Raw genomic sequence first — 25,202 nt, 5'->3', positions numbered from 1 at the left:
GGTGCATCTTATATTCCAAAAAATACGGTACTTCTCACCGTAAACTAATTGATTAGTTGTATAGTGATTAGCTGTAGTTCGGGGTTGCTGTATAACTGAAAGCTATACTGTTCTAGTTTTATTTCTGGACATTGACAAAATGAGTTCTGTATTGAATTTATGCTGTAGTTGCCTCAGGTGGTCCTTTAGAGGATATTTGAACAGAAATAAGAACAAACACCTAGTAAACATGGGATAATAGTGCTAAAATATCAGGTATTAGATGACAAAAAGCCAATGAAATCTGAAAATACACAAGTTTGAAGCTTTGCAGTTTATTTTGAGGATTAAAATACTCTATTTCAAAAGCATATCTGGAGTATGTACTAGTACTAGGAGTACTACTAGTAATTTTGTTGTTAATATAGAAAGTCTTTCAGGTTTTTAAATCTTATGTACAAGTAATGTGTTAATGTATATGTATGAATTATTTTTGTTTTATGAGTATATAATATTCAAGTTCATCTACAATGTTTGTTGTTATTATATATTAATAGACTTCTTTACATAAAGTATTGTTGCGTCATCGAGGTCACGTGACTGGTGTGGCGCCCTCTATTTTCTAGAACTATCTTGTTCTTTCATGAATGCTCTAGTATTTACTAGATAGGGTAGGCGGGTATATATATAAGAGGGGACAACGTGATGCGGGGAGGTAATGTGTGTGTAGATAGTGAGTAATTGAACTGCAGTCAGAAGTATTATTGACGTTCGTTGTTATAGCGTTTGTTTAGCGCGATTGTTGAAGTTGAGTGTATCGGTAAAGTTATATTCGGAAAGAATAAACCAGTTTTTATTAAGAAAGAACTTGTGTCGCTTAAGTTTCGTCGGAACGAAGTTACGGAAAACTCAATTAACAAACGAAGACGTAACAGTATAGAAAGGAAGAAATAATTCAAATTGTCAAATTTGTATGCATTTATGTATACTATGGTAATTCATTTAAAACTGGATAATGGGTGGCTTGATGGGGTGAATCTGGTCAGACAATGTGATTTCTTTGATTGGGAATGTATGTAGTCATGGTTGGGTATGGTTTAATTAAAGAAGAGAAAGCTTTACTCCTAGTTATTTACTTAGCCAAAATTAATCGTCATAAGAATGCTTGACTAGAGGACCATTTGGTCTTTTTGCCATCTGCATTTAAAATAATTTACATTAATCAGTATATTCATTTTGTAACTTCCTTATAACTGTAAATAAAAATGTTGTATCACAGTGAGGCTAGTTGATCACTGTTCAGTCATGTTAACCATCTGTGATAATCATTGTAGTCAGTGTTATGTTGCAATTTAATTTGTTTTTGCATTATTAAGCACATTGTTTCTGAATAAGATATGTTTTTGTTTTTTTCTGTAGTGAAACAAATTTAGTTTAAACTTATGGCTTATCAGAAAATGTTCTTAATTGTAGTTCAGAAAAAGAAGAAAATGACAGATCGAGAAAAAGGTCTTCAGTGAGTACACTTACTTACTTTTAAATCAATATGTAATTTTTTATTTCTGAAATGTATTTGTATATTAGCTATTTTAAATACTTTGTAGTATCAACACTGGTTTGTCTTTTGTAATTGTCTGAATTTTCAATTCTCATTCTTTGCTGTAACATATATTTTTATTAACATTAGCTAATTAGATTATTTTGTGATGAGTCGTCCTATTTTGTAGAGCAAAAGTTAGGTTTTGTTGATGTTCTTTTTCCATCACAACTATATATATTTCTTTCTAGTTTTAGCCAGCCTTTTTTTAATTTTTTCCTGTCTTTTATCAAAGTTCCATTTGTTATTAAAGTTTTCACAAAAAATAAACCTGTTTTAACCTTTGTTCATAAAAAATAATCTCTATATGACATCTTTGGCTAAGTTTTAAGTTTAGTCTTCAATTCCTTTAATTGTTGAGGTAATTTCACAAATCTTTTCCCTTCTTTCCTCCAAAAATGGTTAAGTAAAAATGGAGTCATTCTCACTTTACTTCAATGATATCCTGAGAGAGAGAAAACATTTACAAATCCAGAAATTTCATCAAAATATATATTTTCATGTCTATATAACTTCTTAAATTAAATGTTGCCTAAAGTTTTATAGAACATGCTATTATTTTATCATTAATACTGATTAACATCATTAAAGAATTTGTTCACACGATATGCAATGTTTAGTAAGGCCCATTATATACAAGTATGAATTTCCAACATACTTTTGAGGATTTACATCTATGTTAAGTTATATTAGTACTTATATGTTAAACATTCATATATGTATATATATAAATTGTAAGTTCACAGATAAAGCTCCTTATCCCTCAATAAATGTATAATATGTACTGTACAGATCCTAATATTCATGATAACAAATATTTTATATAATGATATAATATTTTCAAAACAAGACCCAAAACTTGAGCACTTTGAAATAGTTGACTATTCTTCTTCAAAATATTACAACTTTTGTAGGTGATCCTGTGTGCTAACTACTTAACCTGGATTTATATAATGATGTTCAGTGTTTGCGGATTGCTGTTATCATACCAGTTAAAATATTCATAAGTTGATTATTTAAAACTAGTCATAAATTTTAACTGATTTTCCTTATGATTAAATACATTTCTAACAAACAGATTTTTTCTTGAAGATTCTAAAAGCATCTAAGCCTTCCAGACAGGCTCTTCAAGAAATTGATACAAATTGTGAGGTAAGCCTATGAATTTATGTATTTTTTTAAATGATATATGTGTGTGTGTGTGACATTTTTCATGTTGTATATTTTTTAAAGGCTTTCAAGCTGTACTCTGTATGAAAACCTAATACATGATACACCATCATAATTATTAACTGTAGTTGGAAAATTTTGATCTATATTTTTTAGTGATAGGGTTGAAGAAGAGTACAGAAAATTTTAGACATATTAACACGAGTTATTTGGTTAGCAAGTGTTAGAATTTCTTAAGTCATTTAGAAAAATAGAAATTTGGGATTCAAAAGATGATTTTCAGAATAGTTTTCAGAAAGGATTTCTTTCCTTGCTGGCTTATCAGTAATTTTATATAGGGTTTAATTTTTTTCTATAAAGGCATTTTGCTTAATCTTGTGAACGTCAACTTCCAGAAAACCTTGGATATCTAATAGAATGAGTGAACTTAAAAAGTGGATAAATAATTGTTTTGTTGATACAACATTAAGACAGGTAATAGAGATAGTTTTCTAATGTAAAGAATGTTCTTGATGTCTCTCAAGGGTCTGTTTTGGAACCTTATTTTTAATTACTTGTATTAATTTGTATAGATATAATATTTCCAACTTTGATGATGCTACCAAGATTCAGAAGGTCAAAATGTGAGAAATGAGCTTTAATACTTAAGTTTCTGTTATCTACTTTGAGTAGGGAAATCTGGAAAGGACTTCTTGTACAAGAGGTAGATTAGTATTCTGGAAAAAAATCAAAGGATTTAGGTCTGATGGTTAAAAAGTCGTGAAGCCTTTTGCAACTAGAATTTCAGAATTTTATAAATTTGAATTTAAGAGTAAAATGGTTATCGTAACCTTATATAGGATTGGTGATGTCTCATTTGAACAGGGTTTGCATACTCTGAGAAAAGTCATGAAAAATTTTTTTGCCTGGTCGTGGAAAAAGTCTGGAAAAATTGTAAAATAGTGTAAAACCAGGAAAAACTCAGAATATATGAGGCCAATTTTATTTATTTATGGTTGTTTTTTAAAGAAGGGAATGGATTGTTTGGTATTTGACTAAAAAAATATTGGAAAAGTTAGTCGGATAGCTGGTCATTTTGGGAAACTGGAAGCTAGAATTCTTTGTTCTTATTTGAGGACATTCTGGATTGGATTTGGATCTGGTGATGCATTTGTTTTTTCTCTCATGGTCTTTATTTAGCTGATTTATTGGCAGTGATGTTAAGTTTTTGCTACTTTGAAACAGTTTCTATAATCTGATAATGTCATTTGTTCTTTTTAGCAAAAATGTGTTTGATTTCAAGACTTTTTTTTTTTTGTATCCAATCACGGAATAGTAGATGGCTCCAGCCTACATTTTGGAACTTAGTTTTGACAAGTGGATGATTGGTAATGAACTTTGAAATAAACAATTTCTTATCATTAAAATGAGAAATATTATGTTTCAGAATGCTATACAATGTATTGCTTTTGTCTAGAAATGTTTTTGCTTCACTCCAGCATGGTACAATCCCAAAAAATGGATAGAACTGTTTAAAAGAACCAATATTACTGGTAGAAGTGACTTCATCAAGTTTTATAACAGAACGTACATATGTTAAATATTTCCTTTTATCTTCACTAGTGAAGTGAAATTGAAAAGAAAATCTGTGATGTAGAGGCCTAATGCATTATTTGATTAGTCATACCCTCTATTGTGGACTGCAACTTTGCTTATTTAAGGCTTAGCAACACAGCTTGGGTCAGTAAACCAAAGAAATGTGATTAGGCTTCTTATAATGGTGAAGCGTATATAATATATGTGGGGTTTTGAGTCCATTTTATTTCACCATGTAGAAACCTAAATTAATTTAGGTATGTGAATAATGCTCTGACATTGAGGTAACATTATGTTCTCTTGATACAAATTAACAAGTAAAATAAAGCTTAATCTGTTATCACTATTGTTAAATTCTATTTGCCTACTTTACTGCTTCATAACACATCCTGTCTAATCCTTAAACTAAAAAGTTACAAAAATAAATTATGCTGAGCAAGAACACTATTTGACTGAAAGAAAATGAATACAAAACAGAAATTTGTTGTAATAAGAACTTAAAAATTAAATATGTAAATCTAACTGTATAAAGAATTGGCATTAATATTCTCAAGGAAATTGAAAATGGATAAAATTTTATTACAGAATGCATTAATAGTAAGAAATCAGGAACTGAGCTAACATGTCACAGTGTTACATTACTTGAACAATGTAATCAACTTCACCAAGAAACATATCTTTTCATACTTATAAACAATAATACATCAGACAGTAAATAGAGGAACACTTCTTAACATAGACCTTATTATCAAAATGGATGTAGATAAACCAAAAACATTTAATGCAATTATAATGACAAAGATTTAAAAAGAGACGTTCTCATCTTGATCCCATAGTTTCTTTCACATAATACTTTATGCATGATTTTTTCCCCTTCATAACAGTTGTTTTCTTTCATAACCACTGTTTATATTTAGTTTCTTGATCCTCAGAGTCATTCATATGTATGTACTTGTCCTTACACTTCACATTTTCTCTCTCTAAACATGATTCAGTTTTTTATCACTGCAGCATAAAGGTGTTACCACTTCAAGAATACATAGATTTTTTAGTTATTTCACAAGCATGATAATGTTATGTTTCATGCATAAGTGTTTATTATTTTGTCTCGCATGAGAGGAAGAACCCAGGAAGTTTGCAGTTTCCAAAATGTGGAGTAGGGAATGATATATCTGTGCATCTTATCACATTTTTGTGCAAGATTTTTAAATTTACATTTATTAACCTACTTTGTCTCTTATTTTGTTTTTTGTGTTACAGTCTTTCTTTCCAGGCTTAATCTGTTGATTTCATCATCTTCAAAGAAAGCTTCCTCATTATTTTTACTTTTATAGCATGATTATTACACTACTTTCTTTTACTAAAAAGATGAGAGGTACTTTTCCCTTTATGTCTCTTGTATGTTAGAAAATGTTTTATTTTTTAAAAATATCTACTTTTTAATCATTTGACCACTCAACACACTTGTAAATAGTTGGCAATGTTTTGGTTCTGTAGTTGTAATATAATTTTAAGTATTTTGGGCCGTGAGTACTTCATCAAACACGAAATACTCTTTCACCTTTTGATGCTATCCAAACAGGTCAAAGTCCATGTCATTACAGTTGTTGACTCGCATTCAAAATTTTGTTGAACTACTATTTTATGAATTTATGTCATTAAGTTTGGTGTCAAACAGTAGATTATAATTAAAGATTATACATTATTTAATTTCTTAATTTAAAAGTAAATATCAAAAAAACACTTTGTGTGTCACATTATATGTTGAATGCAGCACTGGTTCACATTAGATGTTTATGATGTCAAAATACAAAGTCTATAGTTTTGTATGAATTAGGAACTCAAGTTACCGATATTGACAAGCTAAAATATAAAATAAGAACCTCCTATCTTTTCTACTTGCTGAGATATCGCTCATGTACTGAATCAAACACGGTGGCCCGGCTCATTTCCATTTTTGCAAATGTTCCCTTATATACACTTACTTCTATACATGACATATGAATGACCAATCGAAAGCTCAGAATGTCCCCCTAGTGCCTTTCTCAGCCATTTTTAAATATAATGGCACCATCTCTTTGTTTTGAAACAAACCTTCATACGTGTAAGTCAAGTCTTTAGCTTGTTCGAAATTTCATATTTTTTATAGGCTTTATAGGCATTTTCACCAGTACTTTTTTCCTGTGATATTTTCTTTCCATCATATTTACTCTCTTCAGAATAAAACTAAAATAGAGTGGTGAGCAACTGAATTTGTAATTTAATTTCCTCATTTTGCAGACATCTAGGACTTAAGTTCTACACCTGTAATTGGCTCCAAGTGATACTATAGTGCTGTGGAAGTCATTCAAATTCATTCTATAGAACTGCATTGCCACTTTTCTTGGCATGTGAACCTGCTCAGTTTGGAAGTTTTGCCATAATCATTTGCTGTGAAATATTTCAATAGTTCATAATTATCAGAGCTCCTTTTTTTTCTTTGCCTTTCAGCTTCCTTCGTGTTCTTGTTAAGATCCATTTATATCTTTCTTCAACTTCTTCTGGGCTTCTTTAAGCAACTACTTTATAGTGTAACTTTTCAGGCCTACAACCTTTAGGTCTTTGAGTTTGTGGACAGTGGTGCCTGATGCTTGATTGAAGCATGAAGCTTGGCTTGCATTGGTGTTGTTCACTTTCTGGAATAATCAGTTGAAGACTCAGTTTAAATGGTACTCTGAGTAATGTCACCAGGAGTTTCATTAGTGGAATTGAGTTCATTAGTAATTAGATTGGCTACAATAATTTCCATTTGTGATTCCAGATTATGTTGACTTTGTTCACTTGAAGAGAAATGATCTCTTGATGTCAAATCCATCCACAGAAAATGTTTTAACAATTTTATAAAAGAATGCAGTAACCAGGGAAAATTTTCCCCACATCTCCAACATTTTGTAGAACATTTTTTAGAGTGAGTACTTTCACTTTACTTCTTTTCACTATTTTGGGGGTAAGTAAAGTATTTGATAAAACATTTGACTGAAATTTATCAGTGTGTCCCATTTCTATATCTATCTGGTAATTATTGTAAAGACGTTGTTAGCCTTACCTGTTTGTTACTGTGAATTTTCAGCAGAAGCCGTAGTTGTAGTTAACAGAGTTTACATAGAAGTTGCCATCACTTTTAAAATTGCTGCTGCTGCTTAGTAACAACTCTGAACATGTTTAATCATTTTCTACAGAGTTGCTGCCCTATGTTGCACATATATTTTGGCTGAATTTGGTGGGCCTATTCAAACAGTCATACATTATTTATATATACCTTGTATTGAGCAGCCATGATTCTAGTAGAAGTACACAGATAGTTAGTAATTGCACAACAAAACTTGAAAATGTCAGCTAAAAAAACTGTTGGTAAAGTGAACAATGATTTATTATCAATAAAATTTATCAGAGATGAGGTAAAGCAAGTTCTATCTCCTTATCCACTTTATTCTTCATGCTCTCTTTTGTTTGATTTTGTCATTTTCACAATTTATGACATGAAATTGGTTTTCCTGTGGATAAAAAAAGGGTCTTTATATTTTACAGAGAACATATTCAACAACAGAAACAGTTATGTAAAACAGTGTTACGTCTCTGTGTTTGTTTGTTAATTTTGTGAAGAACTTCAGCGATACAAGTTCTTTCTTAAATAAAACTAGTTTATTCTTTCTCAATTCAACTTTGCAGTACACATTTCCTCCGTCATTTTAACTTAAGCACACGCTAGAATTCACAACAAACGATTTACGCATTTCACTTACTACCACGCTTGACTCAATTGTCCATCTCTATCTCTGCCCGTCTGCAATTCAGTTATTGCCATCGCTTTATTTGCCGGCTTATATACTAAAATAGAGGCTGCCTAGCAAATACTGGATTATTCGTGATGTTTCCCGATCCTTCTAAAAACTCATCACATGTTACCAGCGTCATGTGACTTCCACTGTCCTAACAACAGTTTTTCTATAGTAGGATAAAATACATTACAAGGAACTGCATTTTCAAAGAATTAAAACATAATTCTAAAATTAAAACTAATGGTAATTAGTGAAGGATTAATGGTTTGACTTAATACCAGAGACTTCATTTTGTTTTAGAACCAATTTAGTAAAAGTCTGATGTCTTTATGTACATATGTATGCTATGTGGCTTACCCTTCATCCCCTCATGCTTACTTAGTATATGAATAATACTTTATAGTGCTAAGTACATTGTTATTACTAGTCTGTTAATCTAGTGCATAGAATCTTAACTTTCTGAGCTCTGAAGACCCTTTTGATAAGATCATATTATTTTTTGGCCCAAGGGATTTAGTTTTTCTTAGTTTCTGAATTGCTAGTTAATATATATTTAAAAACATGTACCAACCAATAGTGCTAAGTCATAATGGGAACACTTTGCTTTCTACTACTTATTAGGATAGCAGTATCTGCACGTGATGGGATGAACTCAGTACATGTCTGGTTTAAAACACTAGACTAGACTATATGTTTTAAGTAATGTGTCAGAATTACTGTTCTCAAAGGCTTTCCCAAAGCTGAGGACCACTTGTCTACTGTGTGTTGATTACAGTTTATATTTAACAAATATATTACAACACTAATGAGCATATTCATTGAACCAGTAAATAGACTAGTGAATATGAAGTAACTTTTATTTTCATTGCTTTGTTTAATCATTTTCATTATCTCACAGGATGAAAAAACATCTGATAGAAGGCATTCTCGTCGATCTTCTAGAAGAGTTAGTTTTGCTGACACTTACCAAATCAAGTAAGATTTGAATTTATGAAAATGTCTTTTTTTTTTTCATTTGTTGGAAGTTTTATTATTTTTAATATATTTAATAGTATTTTATTATATTATTCCTAAATACTCAAAAGTGTGCCAAATAAAAATGTTTCTGATTTTATACTTAAATTTATATGTGTGTTTTCACATTTAATTTGCTAATCAAACTAAAACAGAAAGAAGAAAAAAATAAATAACTATTTTCTTTCACCATATTCTTTATTTTTTGTACAAAACTAAATATGTATTAACTAGATATAAACATTTTGTATGCAATAATATGATGACAAAATTGATTGTTGATCTATAAATATTAGTCGTGTAATAATCAAAACATTTTCATCACTTGATAGGGCTCTTCAAATGATAATTTAAATTGTAGAGGGTGAGAGAAAATTGTGCATAAAATAAAACTGATAATGTTTGTTTGAAAATGTCTACTGATCCTATGTTGGTTTCCAGTAAGAATAATATTGTAACTTCTCAACTGCACACATTGTGTGTTGTAAACTGGTGGCACTGTGAGAAATACCTGGGTCGTGCAGGTAGTTAATATTATAAAACTTGCACTAAATTAATCACAAATATTAAACTTTTAAGTGCATAATACATAGTTTAAACCTTGTATATATTATGCTGGCCAAAGATCCTTGCCTTCAACTGATACTGTGGTAGTAAAAAAGAGACTAGGGTCAGATAATTAAAAACCTGAGGAGCACATGTGCCAATCTTTACTTGTGTGCTTCATGTCTATGCCAGCGAGACCTTTCACTCACTGTTAGAACTCATCAGGTCAGGCGGGCATTAAACATACAAAGCCTCAGTTGGATTGCTGTGTATATTATTCATGTGTAAGATAAATTATTATAGTGTGTATTTCCTTTTGCTGGTTAAACAGTCTATACATCACATCAGCATAAGACATTATGTACCATAGTAAAACTATGCTTAAAAAAAAATTTGTAACTTTATGTATATGTAGAGATGTACATTAAAATGAGATATTTTTTATCAAATCTCGAGCATACATTCATAGGTTTGATTAAAATCTAGGGAATTCCATGTTGATGTAGCAACTTTAACAACCAGTAACAACACTCAAGAAGAAATACGTAAGTGCATAAACAGATTTAAAAAATATAATTAGTTGACTGAGTTCATTTGATTATTAGCTGGTCACTTCCATGTTGTTTTTTTAAGGCTATATTTTGTTTTAATTTTTATTGTTTGAATCTTATTATTTTCTTTGAATTTTTTTCTATCAATATATGAATCAATTGATAGGTTAACACTTCCCTTTATTTTTTAAATTTTATTTTAGTTGAGTTTAAACTGCACTTTACTGATTTAAGCCTAAATGAATTATAATAAGCTAGTTAAAGTTTTTTGCAACTGAAAAAAAATGTAGCAGAGATGTCATAATGACCATGGAAGGGGAGGGGGGGTTTCTAAAAAAAAACTTTCTTCTGTGTATTTAGTTTTTGTTTTCAACCAGATAAAAACACTGTAATAACAAATGAGTTCAGAGAATTAGTGTGTATTTAAAAAAAGTGCAACTCAAAACTTATGGTAATATTGTGAATTTATGAAGTTCATATTCATAACACTCATCATGTTTCAATTTAAATATAATTAATTTTAACGAGCTGTTTTTTGTTGTTTTTTTTACCTTGTTATTACATAGAAACCAACCATCAGCTTTCTGTATTGGTACAGTTTCAGTGTTACACTAGTATATTAATTGTTTAAGTTCTCTAAGGCAATAATCATAGGTATGTCTTACCATTTCTTTGAGATCCTTTACTGAACTTTGGTAGTATGCACATGTAATTTGCATTGGTAATTTTGTATTATATGGTTTACAGTAAAAAATGGGAGTCTGGATGAAAATGATCCTGAAAGTAATTTGGTTGGGTAAGTATTTTATAGTTTGAAATCATTAACCTTATCATTTTTAATACCTTAGATGTAAAATTACAATACAAAAAATTCTCAAAAGCTAACTTTTCTTACTCTGATGAAGTATATATTTAATCTATACTTAGAAATTATGTATATTAATTATACACGATTCACAACACGGATAGTAGTTAATTTTACATAGAAGGATTTTAGATAGAGATTAATGATTTGATTATTATACAGAAAAAATATTTAACAGAACTTTGTAACTTGACTGTTAAAAGGATGTTGATGATTAGAATAAATGTAGAATGCTTAGTGGTTATCAGTTAGTTGAATTTGTATTTAGAAAGATTTTCAGTAGATATTTGATAATTAAAAGTGATTGCAACATAAAAGAAAGGACAATGAAGATAGCAAGTTTGTTATTATTCAGAATGATATTCAGTAGATAAAAATAATTTGTGATTTTACTATAGTGTAGAAGAATTTCAATTAGAGATTTGGAATTTTACTATTATGTATGCAGATATTTAGTAGAAATTTGTTATACGTACTGGATTGCTGTATAAAAAATGTTCTATATCAAATATGGAATTAACTGAAATCTCTTTTAGAATGTATTTTATTTTACTTAAAATAATGTGCAGAATATTTAAGCAACTTATAAATGTAACAATTACAGTATATCATCAATTTATTGGGAATTTTATCTCACTGTAGCTTTAATAAAATTACACATTATTATGACTTTCTAAAATTAAATTTTATAATACAATGTTAATTTATTTACTGAATTTGTATAATGGTATAAAATATATAATGTCTCTTATTATATGATGTCACTGGAGTTTTAGTTTGTGATAAGAAAAATAAATTATTGTAAACATTTCTTTAGGAATCCTGGAGTTTCAACAGATTTTGTTTTCCAGTTACCACCAGGTAAATATTTAAACTGTTCTATTAATCTGTAAGATCTTACAGCCAAATCACCAAACTTTCAGTGTTATAAACTAACAACCTGAAACTTAAGATTGAAGAGTAACATAAAAGTATTACAAAATATATAATGTGATAATGTATTGAATTAGATTACATAATATGTATTTGAGTTTTAATAAGAGTTTTTACTTGATACATACCAACTATAACCTGTGTTTTTATGTAAGCTATGATTGTGTATAATACTATTTTGTATTTAGTTATACACTATATCAAAAAACTAAAACCTGAAAAATTGCATCTAAATTTAGTTTATTAAGTTGAAAAGTCTTTGATTTTGTGAATATATCCTGCAGTGATAATGTATGCCCCTCTTGTTTTTTTCTAAGATGTTATCTAGTGTGTAGACCAGTTTCTGGCAAGCTAAATCTGAGATGTGTAAAAATGTGAATTATTATTTCATGCATAATATGTTTCCTAATGAATTTAATTAAATTGGGATTTCTAATTGGAAATGTTTGATTTGTATTAAAACTACTGTTAGATCTAATTTAAAAAGTGTTAGTGACTTAGGAATGACATAGACAACGATGTATTGAGTAAATCAGGTAATGCTGATTTTATGAGATTATTGCTTGAAATAAAAGCTGACCAAAAGAAGATGAAATGTGATAATGTAACTCATAAAAACACTGACAAAAAATATTAAACAATTCAATGATCAATTTGCTAAGCTTTATGAATATCTAAAGATTATTGATAAGTTGAAAATATTAATTAAAAAAAAAGAACGTGGTGAACAATTTGGTGAACTTTAAAAGTAAAGCCATAGAAATAATGCTGACATTCAAAGTATTTGTAAACCAGATATTGAAAACTCAATTCAAATTGTAGTAAATGTTGGCAAAGCCTTAGGGATTGCTATAAAAACAAGGTAACTAAAAAAATTAGGAATTTAAAAACATGCAAATAGGGTTCGTAAAAAAAGTAAGGAAACAAGGCTGGAGATATATTGTAGACATTATTTTCTGAAACTACAAATCATCCCATTTTGACTCCACCAAATGTAGTTCTATGCAATTATTTGTTGACAATTAATGACTATTTGTTGCTAAAGACATATATAATAATTCATATTAAATCTAAGGATGATTTGGTTCTTCAAAGTAATTAAATATCAGCATGTATGAATTGTTTTCAAGTGATGTACCAAAATATCAAAGGGTTAAAAACAAAAATTAGAAATTATAGTAATACTGTGCTGTGGAAATTATAACAATACTTTTTTCAGCCTTTCACCCTGATTTAAATAGACTTTTTGTTTGATGTGTGTATTATTAGTTGTATTTTAATATTTAGAAAGTCATAATATATCTTTTATATGTGTAATAATCAAATTTCAGAATGTCCTCCTGTAACTAATGATTTTGATATTTATTTTGATGAGCATTTATCATTTATTAATCATATTGAAGTAATAGTAAATAAGAATAAAAGTAATTTAGGTTTCATAGTACATAATAATAAAGATTATACTGGTCTGTATGTTACTTACTTATTGTATAGGTCAATTATTAGGTCAAATCTTGAATGTGATGCCTTTATTCAGAATCCATATCAGTTAAAGTACACTGATAAAGTGGAATGTTCTCAATAGAAACTTTTTAATATATAATTTTTTCTCTTAGTTGTATTATGTCACAAAATATATTGTTACATTTGGATTGTTCCTCATAGTGTTGGGCAAGATATTTTAAGTCCTTATTGTTTTGTGTAAAATCTATAATGGTTTAATTGACTACCCAAAAAGTGTTTGATTTTTATTCATGCCTCAGCTGTTAAAATATGATATTGTTTCGTATTCTTTGTGTTAGAAGTGAATATTGTTATTACAGTCCATTCTTAAGACTATATAAAAAGAATAATGATTTATGTGATTTTTTTTGATTTTACTCCATATTAAATTTAATACATTGTTTTAAATTTCTGCCAATTGTTATATACATATATAATGTTTATTATAGTATATGTATTTGATTGTGTTATTTTATGTATGGTAAATCTATTAAGAATCTGGAACTGGGTTTTATCTGTTGATTCTGTTAGTAAATACTTTGCACATGCAAAGACTTGGAAAAACAGTACCCTCATTTCAACCTTATGTTTGATCATTTGTTGTTTTGTGATAAATTATATATATGTGACATTGTCACAAGGTGATGGCAAATGAGGTTTTTAATGAAGTTCAGACTGTCATTTTAGTGTATCCAAGGTCATAGTGGGGAGGTTGTGGACCCCCACCTCTATTAGACAAGTGGTGTGTACAGTGAATAGCATGGAAAAAGGTTGTAGAAAGCCAATTACACCAAGTAATTGACATTATCTGCACACATGGCTGTTAGGAATGGAACACCAGTTAATTGTCTATGTATTTAGAACACAAACTGGAGTGATCATTTAGTGACCGATACATAAAAAACACACTTTATGGTTCTGTCTTAAGACTCAAGAAGGAAATCTGCTTTAGTTCATGTATTGATTGCACAACTCATCTCATTTGGTATTTTCTTTGAAATCATGCAAGTTGACAACAGTACCATCAGGCACCCATATTTGTCACAGACATATAACTGGAAAACTAGAAATGAATAATATGCTCACTATAACATGGAATACAACTGTTTTTGTGACAGTTCTTTTATGGTGAGAAAATTCATCAGTTTGAATAGTTGGACAGGTCTTATTGGGCTTATAAGAGGTGGCCTTAATGTTTAACTGTATTTATACAGTTGTAGGACCATCTGTTGTACAAACAAACCTTGCTGTCTTGATGTAGAAATAATGTCTTGTGTGTTTCATTGCCAGGATAGAATGCTTCTAAAATCTCCTTGGACATTGCACTAATTAATGCCTTAATCTACCATCCTACATGCACTGATGAAGGAATGGGGCAGAATTCTCTTTAACATCATGAATTGACTGATAAGAGCTGTGCCATAATGAATGTCTCCATTTTGCAAAATGTGATTCTTTCAGATATGACTCAGTCAGACTAAATTTGACCCATTTAAATTTGAAGGTACCTTGTTTCACAAGTTGTGATATATGATATACTGTAAATGAAACTGATTCATTATTTATATTCAGTGAATAAATGACGCTCCAAAAATATGTATTTATTTCAACTCCGTTATTCATTTAATTGAAGAACAATTTATATTTTTTAATGTTTTGGAGTATTTGTTCTAGTCTTCTACAATTAAACTTGCATAAACAGTTTACTCAGTGAATGATATGAAAAGATGCTAAAATCATGTTCACTAACTTGCATTTCAATAAAAGATATATTAGTTAAATAAATTTCTTTGTGTAGTACCTAAATTATGTTTAAAATAAAGTTTGTTATTATTATTTGAAAAAAAATTAGTTATTGTGATTATTTTTCTACAGCCAGTAATGGGTCAAGCAGTAGCAATTGTACATCTTCATCACATCAGAAAATCTCATCATCTGCTGAATGGTATGTGCAGACTATAGAGTTATGTAAATTTATCTCTGCTTAAAAACTAAAGTAAAGATTTGTCAGTGTTTTAACATATTTAATGCATTTATATGGTTATCTGAATACTATGTGATTATTTATTTGCTGAGGCTATAAACCAGCTTGTATGACAAATATTTGTAACATAAGGCTCATTTATTAATACTGGTTACTGTGGTAGGTTACTCAAGTTGCATTAAGTTATACTTTAAACAAATATTAAACTGGCCATAGAAATACTCATTCTTCTATATATGTTTTTTGTAGGTATGTATTTGAAATATCGTAATCAGATTTGTATATCGGTAGCAAAGGCAATTTAATTTGGAAAATTATTGTAAAAGTTACTCTTGAAATACGTAAGATAGTTATAATGAATAATCAGTCATAATCACCACAAATAAGTAACATGTTGATAATGACAGTCAGGTTAGCCTATCCATAAACTTGAGCATTTTATGAAAGAATATTAGTTGTTAAAGCATCTGTCTATAAAATTAAAAAGGGTTGTTGATGTATAACATATAATATGAACATAACTACCAGTTTAACACAGATTTATCTCCAGGGAGGAGAAATACCATGAAAGAGAAGAATGTCATCTAGAAACTTTTGTGTACCAAAAGATACCCCTTCACCAGGATCACATGGAGGCTACTTCAATTAACTTATTACAGCATTCATTACCCTGCAACCCTAATATCTCTTCAGAGTTCAAGATGATTCTAAACACATCTGTTAATAAACATACATCTTTCCAATATGACAGTGTTGAAGATAAAGCTTTTGAACCTCAAGAAGGTTTAGAGCCAGCAGAATTTGCCTCAGAAGAAAAAAAAAGAAATATGTTTAATGGAAGACGTTTGCTTTCCATGTTAACAGGCTCAACAATTGAAGAAAATTGTCATACAAGTTTGTCATGCTCAAATACTGCAACAGATTTCAGTCCTGAAGCATATAAAAGAAATATACAGAAACAAACCTCTCAACCTACAGTATTTCTAACAGAGAATTCAGAAAAAAAACTGTATGATGGAAAGCGATTGCTTGCTCTGTTTTCTAGTTCATCATCAACAGAAACTAACTCTAATGTATCATCATATCAAACAAGTAAAACAGATTTAGAGCAGGTAGAATTTCCTACAGAAGAGAAAGGAAGAAAACTGTATGATGGAAATCGTTTACTTGCTCTGTTTTCTAGTTCATCACCAACAGAAACTAACTCTAATGTATCATCATATCAAGCAATTAAAACAGATTTAGAGCAGATAGAATTTCTTGCAGAAGAGAAAGGGAGAAAACTTTATGATGGAAATCGTTTGCTTGCCATGTTCACAGATTCAACAATGAAAGAAAATGTCACTACAAGCTTAACACATTCAGATAGTTCACCAGATTTCATTTCTAAATTAGACATGGGAAAAATTCCAGGACAAAGTGCTCAACCTAATGTCATACTTACAGAGAATGCTGAAATAAAACTCTGTGAGGGAAAGCTTTCGATTCCTATGTTGGCAACCTCAATCGGACAAAAAACTAATTCTGAAATGTTGTCATTTCCAGTAATTCAAACAGATTTTAATATTACAAAAGACTCCCACTTAACTATATTAAAAGATTCATCTCAAGGCATTCATTTTACAAAATGCAATCAAGACATAAATTTGACAAAAAGATTTTATGAAGGTGATGGTAATGGAATTGAAGAAACCATTTGTTTAGGGCAGATTTCTTCGGCTATACCCACAGAATGTGAACAAGATGTAAATGTGACAAAAAGATTTTGTGACTATGATGATGACAATGGGATTGAAGAAACCACTTGTTTAGGACAGATTTCTTCAGGTATACTCACAAAATGTGATCAAGATATAAATGTGACAAAAAGATTCGATGAAGATGATGGTAGTGAAATTGAAGAAACCACTTGTTTAGGGCAGATTTCTTCAGGTGATCAAGATATGACTATGAAAACAAGATTATATGAAGATGTCAAAAATGGATTTCAAGAAACAACATGTTTAGACCAGATTTCTGCAGGTATGCTCACAGAATGTGAACAAGACTTAAATGTGACAAAAAGATTCTATGAAGATGATGACAATGGAATTGAAGAAACCACATGTTTAGGACAGATTTCTTCAGGTATGCCAACAAAATATAATCAAGACATAAATTTGACAAGAAGATTCTATGAAGGTGATGGTAATGGAATTGAAGAAACCACTTGTTTAGGACAAATTTTGCTCATAAGATGTGATCAAGATGTAAATGTGACAAAAAGATTTGATGAAGATGATGACAATGGAATTGAAGAAACCACTTGTTTAGGACAGATTTCTTCAGGTATGCCTACAAAATATAATCAAGACATAAATTTGACAAGAAGATTCTATGAAGGTGATGGTAATGGAATTGAAGAAACCACTTGTTTAGGGCAGATTTTGCCCACAAGATGTGATCAGGACATAAATATCACAAAAAAATCAATGAACTTGAGGGTAATGGAATTGAAGAAACCACTTGTTTAGGACAAATTTTGCTCATAAGATGTGATCAAGATGTAAATGTGACAAAAAGATTTGATGAAGATGATGACAATGGAATTGAAGAAACCACTTGTTTAGGACAGATTTCTTCAGGTATGCCTACAAAATGTGATCAAGATATGATGATGAAAGAAAGATTATATGAAGGTGGCAAAAATGGGTTTGAAGAAACATCATGTTTAGGCCAGATTTCTGCAGGTATGCTCACAGAATGTGAACAAGACTTAAATTTGACAAAAAGATTTTATGAAGAAGATGACAATGGAATTGAAGGAACCACTTGTTTATGGCAGATTTCTTCAGGTATGTCAACAAAATATGATCAAGACGTAAATTTGACAAGAAGATTCTATGAAGGTGATGGTAATGGAATTGAAGAAACCACTTGTTTAGGGCAGATTTTGCACACAAGATGTGATCAAGACATAAATGTAACAAGAAGATTCTATGAAGGTGATGGTAATGCAATTGTAGAAACCACTTGTTTAGGGCAGATTTTGCCCACAAGATGTGATCAAGACATAAATGTCACAAAAAGATTTTATGAAGATGATGGTAATGGAATTGAAGAAACCACTTGCTTAGGGCAAATTTCTTTAGGTGTACCCACAAAATGTGATCAAGACATAAATGTCACAAAAAGATTTTATGACGATGATGGTAATGGAATTGAAGAAACCACTTCTTTAGGGCAGATTTCTTTAGGTATGCCAACAAAATATGATCAAGACATAAATTTGACAAAAAAATTGTATGAAGGTGACAGTACTGGAATTGAAGAAACCACTAGTTTGGGGCACATTTCTTTGGGTATAACCACAGAATGTGAACAAGATGTAGATGTGACAAAAAGATTCGATGAAGGTGATGGTAATGGAATTGAAGAAACCTCTTATTTAGGGCAGATTTCTTCAAGTATACCCACAGAATGTGAACAAGATGTAAATGTGACAAAAAGATTCAATGAAGGTGATGGTAATGGAATTGAAGAAACCACTTGTTTAGGGCAGATTTCTTTAGGTGTACCCACAAAATGTAAACAAGACATAAATTTGACAAAAAGACTTTATGAAGTTGATGACAATGGAATTGAAGAAACCACTTGTTTAGGGCAGATTTCTACTCATCTTCACACAAAATGTGGCCAAGATTTAAATTTGACAAAAAAATTCTATGACAATGATGGTAATGGAATTGAAGAAACTACTTGTTCAGGGCAGGTTTCTATTAATGTCTTCACAAAATCTGATCAAGATATTAAGGTGGCAAAAAAATTCTGTAAAGATGCCAGTAATGGATTTAAAGAAACCACATCTGGTCAGATTTCTACAGGACTTCCCTCAAAATCTAATCAAGATTTGCCTGTAACAAGAAAAGTCTATGATAATGATAGGAAAGAAATTAAAGATACATCCTTAGGCCATGTTTCTACAGGTCTTCCCACAAAAGATTTAAATGAAACTAAGACCTCTTATGAAGATATGAATAGCATCCAGCTGATTTCAGATGGTGTAAAAAAGAAACAGAATGCAATGCTTAAAAAGACATATTTACACAGACCTTTCGATCAAAGCAAACAGGTGAAAGCAAAGGTGGGCCTCTCTTCTTTACAGAGAATTCTTAATAATAAAAAACTTCTAAAACAAAAGTCTTCAAAGGTGGAATCCATAACTGGTGTTTCACAAAAGATAGGTCCTTTATCCAACTTTGACAGCACTATTCAACAAATTAGCAAGATTGAATCATTATCTGGTGTTGCACAAGAGATAAGCCCTGTATTGAAATTGAACAGCAGTGTTCAACAAATTACTAAGATTGAATCAAAATCTCGTGTTACACAAGAGATAACTCCAATACTGAACTCAGACAGCAGTATTCAAGAGATTGCTAAGGCTGAACCTGGAGTTGCTGTCTCATGTGAGATTAGTCCGTTGCTGAACAGCAGTATTTTTAAGATAGAAGACTCAAAAGACAGTACTATGATGAAAGGGTCCTCTTTGTGTCATTCACTGTTATTTCAACACCAGCAAAATTTTATAGGAAGTTATTTTGAGGAAAATAACTTTGAAAGCAAGATGGAGAAAACAGAAATAAATTCAGCTAACCACAGAGATTATGTACAAAATCAAGATATGATATCCAAGACAGAGGTCAACCACAGCTTAACAGATCAAAAAAAGAATGGGATCCATGTCTGTCATTCTTCCTCTCCTGATGTTAGGATAACCGATATTTGTCAAGTGACTAGTGGTGTCTCATGCACCTCAGAAGCCACAACTACCAGCTGTGTGGTTATTGCTCGAGTTCTTGATTGTCAACAAACTTTTAGTAATCAGAAAACATATAATGAAACAATTAAAGATGTTAATATTGATGATCAGAAACAATTAAATCTTCTTCCTGATGATCAGAAGCTGGCAAAATTTCATGCTGACCAAAACAAAGAAGCCAATGAATTCAAAGAAAACATTGCCAAATATCAAGAATTAACACACCTTAGTATCAGCCAAAAGGAAAGAGGATTGTTACCCAAAAACCAAATACTGGGCAAGTCCACTCAAGGTAAGCACATAGAAATAGCAACTTTTTCAGAGCATCCAAAAAATACAGAAGCTATCACTTCTCACCACAAAGTACTATAAAATATGATGAACTAACATAAAAACATAGAATTTTAATTTTTTTGCATTCACAAGTTGAAGTAAGTAACAACTACCAGGATAAACACAAGATTTCTATTCCTAAAACTTATCAGCAAACTTACCTTTATTCAGTTGAACATAAATACAGGTGTCATTAAGTTTGATGAGTAATGTAGACTACCTGAATACTTGCAGTTTCATCAGTAAATCCTGAAATAACTGCTAATTGACATACGAATAATGTTTGTATTATAGTTTCATTTATTGTAAGAGAGCCATTGGCAGTAGAATATTAAAAATCTTTTAGGTAACTAATTAGCAGTTACACAATATTTTATCCTCTTATTCTGAATGTAATTAATATCCTTATATCTACTCTTCTGTTGATCATGTACTCACGGGTAACCATGACGTCATAACTAATGACCTCTGTATTTTTACGGCCTCTCTTATGTGTTCTTCTCTTTTTTAAATACCCTTGTATTCTTAAATTACCCCTATATTTGAGCATAAGGTTATCTAATTCATGCTTTGAAACAAATAAAGAACAATTACTGTTTACAGACATTGTCTTGACTTGCAGAATAATGTTTCCAATGATTATTTCAAAGGCATTATGCCAATCTAACTTTGTTGCTATATCAGTAACCAGCCAAGATGCTTCAGAATATACTTGTTGGTGTTGTAAAAGCCTATTTTTTTTAAAAGGAACATGTAGACTAACTGAAGAATATGTTGTGTACTAGCAGATGACCATTGAAAGAATTCAATGGTAATTTCCTAAAACTAGTGATTAATAAATATAAAAAAATGTGCGGTGAACCTAATGCATTGGATTTTAGCTTATATACAATGTGATTCTTTAGTGGGCCACTTACACCCATATTTTGTCCTTCTGTGTCTTATTTCAATAAGGAAAATTGTATTGCATTTGTTTTTAAGTAAAGGAAACTGAATGCAATATATTGTTGGCAAAATTGTTAAGTTTCTATGCAGTGGGTGGTCTGCTGTTAAGCATGAGTTATTTCTTGTCTATGTTAGATTTAAGAATAGTCCTTTGTTTGGTATTCTTATGAGAAGTTGTTGGAATTAAACATATAAGGTGTTTCAGTTAAATTGTTAAAAATTTCCCAGATCTTTTCTGAAAAAAATTCTACATATTACATGTAATCATTTCTCAACAGCTGAGAAGTTCCTGTTAAAAATATGTTTCCTAATAAAACTCATGAATAAATACAACATGAGGCTTTTTAAGTTAATATGCTTTGTAACAATAATAAGGTAAGGTGTCTTAACTTTATTTTATGAAAACCAAATATTTCCTACATTTTCCCTGTATAAAGGTTAAAAATTTCCCTATATGCCCTTATATTTGGGGTTCACCCCCTATATTTGTTTATAACCCACTTGACTGTAATGATTTGCAATTCTTAACTCCTTACACCAGAGCGGACGTTACCAGCATCCGGCCAAAAATCCCCATTCATTAGATTGGATGGTGACAGCATCTGATAACTTTTATGTCACTTTAGATGAAAACTAATCCAAACGATGTTATCATCCACAAAATTAAGAAAACTGAAGTTTTATAAGGTTGGGGATAATTATTATGAAATCATGAAAATCATTCCAGCAGAATGAGCAAAAACTTACAGGTTTAAAGAGTTAATGAGAAAAAGATCTAAATTTTGGGAATGTTCTCAATTTAATCACAAAACAATTAGTTAATCACTCAATAAAATTTCACATAAGTTTTTAAAGAAAATGATCCTGTTTAAAGAATATGTAAAGAGATTTTAGGTAATCCGTGACTACTTAGCATGCTTAGATATTCACTATTAACAATAGTGAAAATGTCTAGAATGAAAAGGAATTTAGATTCATTACACATTAGATTCATCATCACCTCAGCTGTTAACAACAATGTTTTCATTTGTACAACAAATATACTTACAACTAGGGTTTGATTTAAAAACACTAAAACTTTTGGGTAAAAAAAGAGATGTATAAGTAAGGTAAAACTACTAAAACAAGTATCATTACTTTTTTATCAGACTAGTGTTCATTCTGTAAAGTTGTATAACGTAACACCTAAATTGTTTTGAATTCTCAAACTATATAAAACACCATATAAATACAGGTTTATTGCTGGAGGTAAAAAGCCTACAAGTGAGGATTTGTCAATTCTAATAGGTAATGATTGTAAATACATTATAGAAAAAAGTGGTTAATCTGTTTTTTGTAGTCAGTAATAACATTGAGTGTAAAGAAGAAATTTAAAGACTTTGTGGGTTAAACATTAAACTTTTGATTTTAGTAATCTTTACACCATAATTCCTATTGATAAAATTAAATCTCACCAGCGGTTTCAAGATCTTTTAAAAATTCTAATAAAATGAATTCCTTGTGTTAATAAACATATGTTTGTATGATAATATTATTCATAGAAATTATCATTCTCACAATGGAAATTCTTACAAGATGTGTATATTTCACCTGACAATACACTTGTTCTGTTTGGACAACATATGTTTCAAAGATACAGAGAATGCCTATGGAAGTTAACTTCAATCCACAAGTTGTAGTTCTGTATTTATTGTAATTTGAATTTTCATACATAAATCTTATTAGGAAGTGCTATGTTAAAACTTTACAGTTTAGTCTTGCTTAGAGATTGTTTTAACACTCTTCTTTTACCTAATTTTCAATTATTTTTTTTATATACAGTGCTAAACACATTTATTTACCAGAACTAACTCTGGAAGAAAGCTCTTTTACTACAAACACAGCATAATACCAAGAATTAGATAGCATCATCATTAACAAAACATCCAAAGTTTTCAATATAATGAACACTTAATTTTGATGTTATGAGGTTTTCCTTTTCAAGTACAAATATTCCAAATATGTTATAGTACATTGTTTGCTCTTCACAGTTTATGGACAGAATTTAAACTTACTTTAAATTTTCACAAATTTCCTGCAATTTGAGCATCAAATTTATTCTATTGTACAAAACTTTCAACAGCCTTTTGTTACCAATTATGAGATTAATAGCTTCACAGAACATCATGAACTTTCTGAAACTTGTACATTTACACTTTAATTTCTGAACAAAATGTTTAAAGTAATAATGTACTACTGTAGTATGACAACCACCAGTAGTTTTAGGCTCTAACTATAGGGGGGTGCAAACTGTGTAATAATCCCTTTATATTATAACATTGTCATTACTTAAGTTACTTTAATTATGTTAATAACTTTGCCATATTTAAAGTAATTATTGTTACTTTTTTTAAGTCTTATTATTATTTTGAACTTGGTGAACATTTTGTACCTAGAATTTAACTTTACTACTCCCCCCCCCCTTCCTGCTTGGACCACTGTAGTGTAAAGTGACAAAATTAGTTAGATTATTTGTATTAGACATATCTCATAGTATGATTAGTATATAGTTTTTTTTTGTATTATATTTAACCTGGTGATATTGTTATTAGTGTGTGTCATTAATTTTACTATTCATTATATAATTCTGTTAGTCACTTAATCTATTATTATTTAATATCTTCATAAACATTAATTTTTTTGCTTACTATCTGTATTGTCTTGCTATTTAACTAAATTTAAACAGTAACATGTATCAAAGTAATTTGTCTTAGTTGTCACGTTACTGTAAAGTTACACTGTCCAAGATATTTAATAAGGTCTGATTGCTCACATGATATTGCTAGGAGTGATATATTAAATTCTTTGTTTATTGAAGCCAAGTTTTTCAAGAAACATAAAATCTGAGGTGGGACATGAAAAACCCACCAGCATTTGTGTTTTGTAAGTAATTTATACTCTCTTTTTTTTCTCTCTCTCTCTTTCTCTAATATTATTTTCATTAATGGCGTTGCTAGAATGTTTAATATATTTTTATTATGAGGATTATTTTGGATTTATACTAATGTCTGATCAAAACAAACTACAAACATTGATCAGAACTAAAAGTTGCCCTTGTAATGCATAAAGCTAACTTAATGTACTGTTCTTAAATTTTTACTTTTAATACTTATAATGCATTGTTTCTGTAGTTGAGTACCCTTATTGTTAGTGACATTTTAGACCCTAAACTTTAGCTTAATATATTAATTGAAGACTAAATCTCTTATACTAGTTGATCCTCAATAAATAGTATTGGAATTACAGTTGATTTTTAGTTCTATATGATTTAATTATAAGTTAATATTAACAACAGTATGCTTGAAAATATGATGTTCATCTATGTTTTAGAAGCTGGTAACGTATTTATGTATAATGTCGTGAAATACATGTTATCTTATATGCTAAAAGTTTATATTTAATTGAATGGTACATACACTTCTGAAAACTAAAAGAACATCAGTATGAATTAACCCTCATCATCCATGTGGACCCCAACGACTTTTTTGGTTGATATCTTTTAACCCAATACCCGCCGTGGCCATTTTGTCTTATTGTGAGAGCAAAATC

General features: G+C 30.0%; 1 protein-coding gene across 1 annotated transcript in view; it reads left to right on the top strand.

Annotated features, from left to right (window-relative positions):
- The first annotated feature begins 11,003 nt into the window (after positions 1-11,003).
- Positions 11,004-25,202, top strand: part of LOC106466110 — a 40,256-nt gene continuing 26,057 nt past the window's right edge. The window contains exons 1-4 of the mRNA XM_022394071.1: positions 11,004-11,046; positions 15,427-15,496; positions 16,086-17,923; positions 18,034-20,628. Of these exons, the coding sequence (XP_022249779.1) occupies positions 11,004-11,046; positions 15,427-15,496; positions 16,086-17,923; positions 18,034-20,628 (4,546 nt within the window). The remainder of the gene's footprint in view (positions 11,047-15,426; positions 15,497-16,085; positions 17,924-18,033; positions 20,629-25,202) is intronic.

This window comes from Limulus polyphemus, unplaced genomic scaffold (genome assembly GCF_000517525.1).
Source record: "Limulus polyphemus unplaced genomic scaffold, Limulus_polyphemus-2.1.2 Scaffold2155, whole genome shotgun sequence".
Taxonomy (NCBI): domain Eukaryota; kingdom Metazoa; phylum Arthropoda; class Merostomata; order Xiphosura; family Limulidae; genus Limulus; species Limulus polyphemus.
This window is presented reverse-complemented; position numbering and strand designations above follow the sequence as displayed.